Source organism: Xenopus tropicalis, unplaced genomic scaffold, assembly GCF_000004195.4.
Source record: "Xenopus tropicalis strain Nigerian unplaced genomic scaffold, UCB_Xtro_10.0 Sca32, whole genome shotgun sequence".
NCBI classification, from domain to species: Eukaryota; Metazoa; Chordata; class Amphibia; order Anura; family Pipidae; genus Xenopus; species Xenopus tropicalis.
Window position 1 is genome coordinate 10935 of NW_022279378.1, and position 8244 is coordinate 19178.

The following is an 8244-nucleotide window of genomic DNA, read 5'->3' on the forward strand; positions in this document are numbered from 1 at the left end:
TGTTGGGTGCTAAAGATGTTCTGTTGGGTGCTATAGATGTTCTGTTTGGTGCTATAGATGTTCTGTTGGTTGCTATAGATGTTCTTTTGGGTGCTACAGATGTTCTTTTTGGTGCTACAGATGTTCTTTTTGGTGCTATAGATGTTCTTTTGGGTGCTATAGATGTTCTGTTGGGTGCTAAAGATGTTCTTTTGGGTGCTATAGATTTTCTGTTGGGTGCTGAGCATTGGATATTCCCCTTCACGAATACTGTGAAGCCCAATGGTTGTCCAGGTTAAAACTGTCGACTCTCAGGACTCTCTCCCTGGGTTCCGTTTGCTGCTTTCACATTCTCATATTCAGGTACCTGCAAATGTAAGGTCACAGCTGTATTAAGGAAGACATTTAAATATATTTTAGGAACTTGGTGTTACTGTATGTTCCATTGGAAACTGCTCATCTGAACGTCTAATGAATGATGATAATTTTTTGAAAGGAAGGAATCCCTCTCTGTTTTCTATATTCCAAGCCATCGACTTGTCAGGAGCGCTCCACTTCCGATGAAAAGGAAAGATGGCGGTGCCCAGGGCCACAATGCCACCTTGCTGCATGATGTTATCACACAGTGCAAAAATTTAAAATAAATATGTGCTCAGGACTCACGTTCCGTGTCCCAGTACAGGACTTCTGTAGGAAACTCCTGGGTGCACCCTAAATTGTTTATTTGGACTGATTTCCTGGTATTTGACCCTCCTGCCTCATTCTGACTGTCCTGTTTTGTTGCCTGAACCAACCTGTGCCTGTAATATGTTTAACCCTCCGGATACCGTGACTTGGTCTAATTGCTTGCCTGAACACAAGCTTGTTCCTCGGTTCCGACTACAAACCTATTAAGGAAAACTATACCCCCCGAGCAAGGTAGGTCTGTATATAAATATATTGCATAAACAGCTCATATGTAAAACCCTGTTCCATCTAAAAAAACCATTTTCATATAAATATACTTTTTTAGTAGTGTGTGCCATTGGGTAATCCTAAATAGGAAACTGCCATTTTAAGTACTAAGGGCCGCCCCCTGGGATCGTAGGATTCACAGTGCACACAAACAAGCCAAGGCACACATACATGCTAGGCCCCATCAGCCAATGAATGGGCAGAGCTTTGTCTTTTGATTCCACACTACTTCCTGTTACAGTTAGAGCTGCATCACTTCCTGTCAGCTGATCTCTGAGGGAGCTCACAGCCCATCACTAAATGGCGGCTCAAGGGAAAGGATGTAAAAGGGCAATATTTACTGATATATATATTCCAGTTTGGGGAGATTCTTTAATAGGCCACTTAATATAATATAAACTGTCTGTTGGTTACGTATTCTTTCTGGGGGTGTAGTTTCCCTTTTCTCTATTTTTTCTATTTTCTCCCCCCATCACTTTACATGGATATGTGGGAGACATCAGGACCAAATGCCCTGATAAAGTTTCCTTTTCTCTGTAAATTCCTGAGTTTAGTAACATAACAAACTAAAAATGTGGATTTTGATTTAGATATTCACCCACAACCTATTTGCCTAAATCTCTCCTCAAACAGATAACAGAAAAGATATAAGAAACACCCTACTCACAAGCAAAACTACTTTTTCTAGAGTCACATTGAGTGGATTTAGGTGGCCGTGTAGTCTTGATGGGAACCAAGCACCATATGAACCCCTGTGTGTGTTCCACACCCTACATATCATACTCTCTGCCTTCATTTTACCTTCTTTATCATGAAATATGGGCGAACACCATCATCTGTAGATTTAATATTCTTCCTGGAAAAGAGAAGGTAATAATAATTATATTAATAACATGTATCTGGCGCACCAGTGATTCATCCGATGCCTACAGCATGTAGCATTCATTCTAGTGGGTTTGTTGGTGAGTTCCAGAATCATTAAACCTGCTTTATCTGTACAGCTTTTCCATGTTCTACTAGTTATTAAGGGGTGAAATTCTATTCTATTTTTTTTATTCAATTTTGTCAAACCCTTATATAATTACCTCAGCCTGGCAGACAAATGTTATCCATGGACTGTAGTGCTGCTCCTTAGTATTCATTGAATGTATGGCAACAGGTATAGGACTTGTTATTCAGAATGCTCGGGACCTGGGTTTTTTTTAGATAAGAGATGTTTCCATATTTTGGATCTCCATACCTTAAGTCTACTAAAGAATCATTTAAACATGAAATAAACCCAATAGGGCTGTTCTGCCCCCAATAAGGGGTAATTATATGTTAGTTGGGATCAAGTACAGGTACTGTTTTATTATTACAGAGAAAAGGGAATCATTTAACCATTAAATAAACCCAATAGGGCTGTTCTGCCCCAATAAGGGGTAATTATATCTTAGTTGGGATCAAGTACAGGTACTGTTTTATTATTACAGAGAAAAGGGAATCATTTAACCATGAAATAAACCCAATAGGGCTGTTCTGCCCCCAATAAGGGGTAATTATATCTTAGTTGGGATCAAGTACAGGTACTGTTTTATTATTACAGAGAAAAGGGAATCATTTAACCATGAAATAAACCCAATAGGGCTGTTCTGCCCCAATAAGGGGTAATTATATCTTAGTGGGATCAAGTATAAGGTACTGTTATTATATCAGAAAAAGGAAAACATTTTTAATTTTAATTATTTGATTATAATGGAATTTATGAGAGATGGGCTTCCTGAAATTCTGAGCTTTCTGGATAATGGGTTTCCGAATAATGGATCCCATACCTGTATGTATTTAACAGTAGTAAGCAGTAGAAAAATGCTTTACTAAAAGAGTAATATAATACCTGAAACAGAAGAGAGTGTGAGTTTATCATGCTATATAAATCGTAGGCCTTACTGATTGAAAAAGAGAGAAAGCTGTTGCCTTACCAGAATCTGAAGTGTAAAATAACAATGAATAAGGTGAGCAGAACAATGAGGATCCCAATGCCAAGTCTTATGTAGTTGATGTAGTTGATTGTTGAGGTTGAAACATCTTTAAAGCAAAAACAAACAATATATACTATGAATATGTAGTAGGGATAAGTCCAAAGCAACTTCACTTGCTGAATTATCTTGGAAATGTTCCACCACTCATCCGAATGCCTTCTTTGGCTTGGAGTAAATTTTAAACTTTAAACTGTTTAAATTGGTTGTTCACCTTTGAGTTAACTTGTAGTATGATGTAAAGAGTGAGATTCTGAGACAATTTGCAATTGGTCTTCATTTTTTATTAGTAGTAGTTTCTTAATTATTTTAATTTTTGTTCCACTCTCCAGTTTGGAATTTCAGCAGCTATCTGGTTGCTAGGGTCCAATTTACCTTAGAAACCAGGGAGTGGTTTGTGAGAGTGACTGATATATGAATAGGAGAGGGGCTGAATAGAAAGATAAGTTATTGCAGTGCAAAAATATGAAATCTTCACTCAGAACATGTAGAAAACTGTCAGCTTTGTTGTTGTTACATGTGCAATTACTGCATGGTTTTAATTGTACCTGTGTTGCCATGATATTTCGCTCCCTGGGTTTTGTACAATGTTACTTTACAGGTAAAAATGTTGCCTTTCTATACATGGCTGCTCTCCCTATATTTATTGGATGTACCAATTGATTCAGGATAACATGGGGAGAGTAAATTACAGTTTAGCACTTTGCTCATTATAAGATATAGAGGATTGTCACAGTTGCTTGTGGTCCCACACATGGGATTACACCAGTGAGACATGAGCAGAGGCCCAAGCTCCATTCCAGGGCTGTAGTTTCATAGGAAGTAGACAGACAGGATTGTGATTGGTTAGCTTGTATGCATGCTTAATAATGAATAGGCAGTGACTAAGCACAAATAGTTAGTGTTAGTATCAGTGGTTGTATATATAGTTTATGTATGTGAGTGTATAGATTGGTAGGTGTGGGTTGTGTGGGTGCTGGGTTTACTTGGAAGGGTTGAACTTGATGGACTCTGGTCTTTTTTCAACCCTATGTAACTATGTATAATCCATGGTTATATCTGAACCTGGTGTTTGACATCTTTTCAGTCCTTATGTGTGAATTATGTATGAATTCTTACCATTAAATTGAATGGCAACTTGTTTATCAGAAGACGAATTTCCAGCCTTATTGTGAGCAATACATCGATATTCCCCTGCGTTTTCTTCAGCTTTTTCCAGCGTTATGATTGGCTCTGCCCGAGTTATCATAGGGACGTCATTTCTCAGCCATGTAAACTGGGTTACATTAGGACGGCTACTTGAGAAACTGCACTTTAAGTCAACACCTCCATCTTCTCTTTCATACATAACAATTTGCACTTCCCTGGGGGCATCTACAAAAAACAGAGTATAAAGCAGCATTAAAGAAATATTGTTTGTCTGGCACGCTATTGAAATCTTTATCAACTAGTGACAGCATCCATCGCAATCATCAGTCACCAACAGTCATCACCATTACTGTAACTATTAACATGTGGGGCTTATAGAAAGGGGCAGTATACCTCCTTTTTTCAACATGAGTGCAGTGAGCAGGGCTTGTGCTGAACATAATCTTTGCCTATTGTTCTAATACAGTATGCTTTTTGTTCTTTTGTGTACAATCAGAACAAATTGGCAGTCCTCTGAAAAGCTCTGTGTATAAACAAACCCCTCCCTTCCCTCAGCTGAAGGCTGGAAGATAAAGAGCAGCTCATTTCACAGAGGTTCAAAAAGAAATGGCAACTACAGGTAATAAATTGCATTACTGCATTTAGTAGTAGCAACCAGTTACATGTTTGCTTTCATACTCCAAGTTGTAGACTGTTCAGAAGTATTTGCTAATTGATAGTACTGGTAACTGCACTTGTACAATTTATGTTAAAGCACCAAAGTACTCATCAAACTGTTCAATATACTCATGTACTAATCTGTTCCTTAAAGGGGAAGGAAAGGTAAAAACTCAGTAAGCTTTAAAAAAAAAAAAGATTTCTTGTGTCTGCAATTCCTGTGCCACAGAGACAGTTCTCTGCTCTCTCTCCTGCTCCCCCCTCCCTCAAGAATGCTAAGAACTCACTCCCCCCCTTAGGAATGTGGATCTGAGCCAATCAGCAGGAAGCTGACTCATAGGGGCACATTTACAAAAGCACGAATGCTCTATCATTTCGTATTTTTGCTGATTTTTTCCGGTGTCCGCACGACTTTTTCGTACGGCGCACAACTTTTCCGTATGGCGCACAACTTTTTCGGACGTTTGCACGAAAAAATCGGAAAGGTTTTACTGCTGTTTACAATTGTTCGGTACGAAAATTTTGTGACTTTTGGATCGCCAATACGATATTATCATGACTAATACGATTTTTTCGTAAGTATTTTCGTGATATTTGCGATCTTACGAAATTTTCGTTTCCAATACGATTTTTTCCCATTCGTGATTCGGATTCGTGGATTAGTAAATGTGCCCCATAGTCTAACTAACTGAGCATGTTCACTTGGTCTGGGTGTCTGTGCAGGAGTGAGGCATTATGGGAACTTTTTTTACACAGCTCAGTGTTTTTTCTTCCTGTTTGGCTTCTGATCATCTGAACGGAAGAAATATGGGGAGACTTAAGGGCACTACTGAGAGAACTGAAGGTATGCCTGCAGTTTGGGATTAACTCTTTATTAGCCTTTCCTTCTCCTTAGCCTTTCTATTATACAGCACAGAATAAAATGTGTTAATAATGATAAAACAAAAACCCTAGGCCATCATACATACACTGTACTGGTATAAGAGTGAGAGCAGACTCCCCCATTCCTTGGGAATTCAATGCAGAACAGGAATAGGGCTCGGTGAGCCAGCTCACATTCCTCACTGTAATCTCTTGGTCTCTATCCGATAACCTGATCTTTTCCACTCCCTTGAACCATTGATAACTGTTTATCTCCAACTTGGATTTGCTAAAGCATGATAATGTCACATCATCTTCTTCTTGTATCTCTTTCTGTCTGATAAGAACTGTAATGTTCTTCGGGGGATCTGTTTAGAGTCAAGAATAGACGATACAAACACATTATTTAACCCCACAGATGATACAGAGGATTTACTACAGGTGTCTTTCATTTCCACAATGCTTGGGACCTGGGATTTTCTGGTACTTCTTTATCGTTTTCTGTTTTCTCAAAACAGTTTAAAAGTAGTCAGTTCTCCTTCAGATCTGTTGACTAGCTGGCTTCATTTTTTCAGGAGTCAGAACCAGAAGAGCAGGGACCATAAGAAGCCAGATAGACACTATTTTCAATAGTAAAGGAAAACTATATCCCCAAACAATGTAGGTCTCTATAAGAATATATCACATAAACCAGCTCATATGTAAAACCCTGCTTCATCTAAATAACCATTTTCATATAAATATACTTATTTAGCAGTATGTGCCATTGGGTAATCCTAAATAGGAAACTGCCATTTTATGAACTAAGGGCCGCCCCCTGGGATCATAGGATTCACAGTGCACACAAACAAGCCAAGGCACACATACATGCTAGGCCCCATCAGCCAATGAATGGGCAGAGTTCTGCCTTTTGCTCCCACACTACTTCCTGTTACAGTTAGAGCTGCATCACTTCCTGTCAGCTGATCTATGAGGGAGCACACAGCCCATCACTAAATGGCGGCTCAAGGGAAAGGATGTAAAAGGGCAATATTTACTGATATATATATTCCAGTTTGGGGAGATTCTTTAATAGGCCACTTAACATAATATAAACTATCTGTTGGTTAAGTATTCATTCTGGGGATATAGTTTCCCTTTAAACAATGGAAAATGTGTAACAATACATGTATATTGGGAAGCTGTTTTTAATATTCTTTCTTTATATAAAAACATACAAGAAGGTATTAATTGTGGGACATAAACAACTGTGAATAGTGTTTTCTTTTGTATTTATTGCTGTTGTTATTGTTCACTAGTGATTAGTGAATTTTTTCGCCAGTCATGGATTTGCTGCTAAATCCTGCATTTCCCCATTGACCAATTTTTTCGCAAAACTGTCACAAAATTCAACAGAACAAAAACTTGGCGAATGAGGAAAAAGTCGCAGACACATCAAATAAGTCGTGGTTACGTCAGACATGTCGCGGTTATGTCAAATAAGTTGCGGTAACATAACATAAGTCACAGTTGCGTCAAAAAAAGTTGTGTGGAAGCTAGGGATGAGCGAATCTGTCCCATTTTGCTTTGCCGCAAATTTGTGATACTTTGGAAAAGTCCGGGAAACAGCGAAAAATTCGGGAAACACAGAAAATGTCGCTCGTCAAAAAAAAAGCCACAATTTTTTTTTGACGCACATTATTTTTTGGTCGCCCGGCAAATGTTCCATAACAAATTTTGGTCCCCGTTTGTGAAAAAATCCGCCAATGACGAAACACCAAAATTCACCATGAATCCATGTCTGCCCAAAAACTTCTCTCGTAACTAGTGGTAGCCACATTTCACTAATTCTTGCAAATTTTTCAGCAGTTTTGCAAATTTTTTGGCAAAGCAAATGTGATAGATTCGCTCATCACTATTGTTTACATGCAGGAGTAGGAAGAACCTTTCCGGCAGTGGTTGGGATAGGGAATGGTGCCCGGGTAGAGTAAGGAGCTATAGCCCATTCTCCATCAGGTTGAATGTTGGTTGAATTAGGAAACTTCTACTTGTGCAGTAAATTCTATTAAACTTTAACATTTTTTTTTTAGAAAGAAGACACTTTTCATTCTGTTGATAATACATACATATAATGTTGAGTGGAGCTGCATTGTGGCTGGTTTGCCCATTAGGGTAAGTGGCTGAACACTGTATTTCAGTTTCATCATCCTCATATGTAGGGGAATATGTTATTTCCGATATAGCTTCCCATCTCCCTTCTGAGATATATTGTTTTCCTGTTCTAGGCAGATACTGCCTCTTGTTCCACCGGAGAGTTGGAGGATCAGAGCCACAGGTATGTTCTACTGAGCATCTGATAGCGACAGGGATTCCTTCCGTCATTACTGTTGGCCCTTGAAGATTTATAGTGTAAGGGGCATCTGGGAAATCGATATGGAGGTTAATGTTAATCATATTGTGTCATGGTTGAACTGTTTCACCCTACACAGATTCATTCAGATGGGTTTCTCCTTGCCTAATTGTAGGCCCCTATGCTATTACAGCAAGCCATAAACAAAACATATCAACAAGTGAAACCCTTGGCACACTCCTGCAGAAATGGTGACCTTTTTTGAAATAATGTGAATTTATAGCTAAAAGAATGAATGAT

At 38.7% G+C, this 8244-nt stretch overlaps 1 protein-coding gene across 1 annotated transcript; it reads right to left on the reverse strand.

Annotated features, from left to right (window-relative positions):
* Positions 1-2863: 2863 nt before the first annotated feature.
* On the reverse strand, positions 2864-7997 carry LOC116406466 (synaptogenesis protein syg-2-like). The gene is made up of 3 exons (XM_031894910.1): positions 7721-7997; positions 4068-4322; positions 2864-2997 (listed from the first exon to the last, which is right to left on the reverse strand). The coding sequence occupies exons 1-3, from the start codon at positions 7974-7976 to the stop codon at positions 2888-2890; spliced, it is 621 nt and encodes a 206-aa protein (XP_031750770.1). The 5' UTR covers positions 7977-7997; the 3' UTR covers positions 2864-2887.
* Positions 7998-8244: the final 247 nt, after the last annotated feature.

Bases quoted from the DNA above. Each gene is read 5' to 3' on its own strand.
- LOC116406466 (XM_031894910.1), bottom strand. From the start codon at position 7,976: ATGACGGAAGGAATCCCTGTCGCTATCAGATGCTCAGTAGAACATACC. The intron at 4,323-7,720 runs GTATGTATTATC...TGTTTTTTGTAG, and splicing joins AGCTCCACTCAACATTATAT to ATGCCCCCAGGGAAGTGCAA. The intron at 2,998-4,067 runs GTAAGAATTCAT...TTTGCTTTAAAG, and splicing joins AGTTGCCATTCAATTTAATG to ATGTTTCAACCTCAACAATC.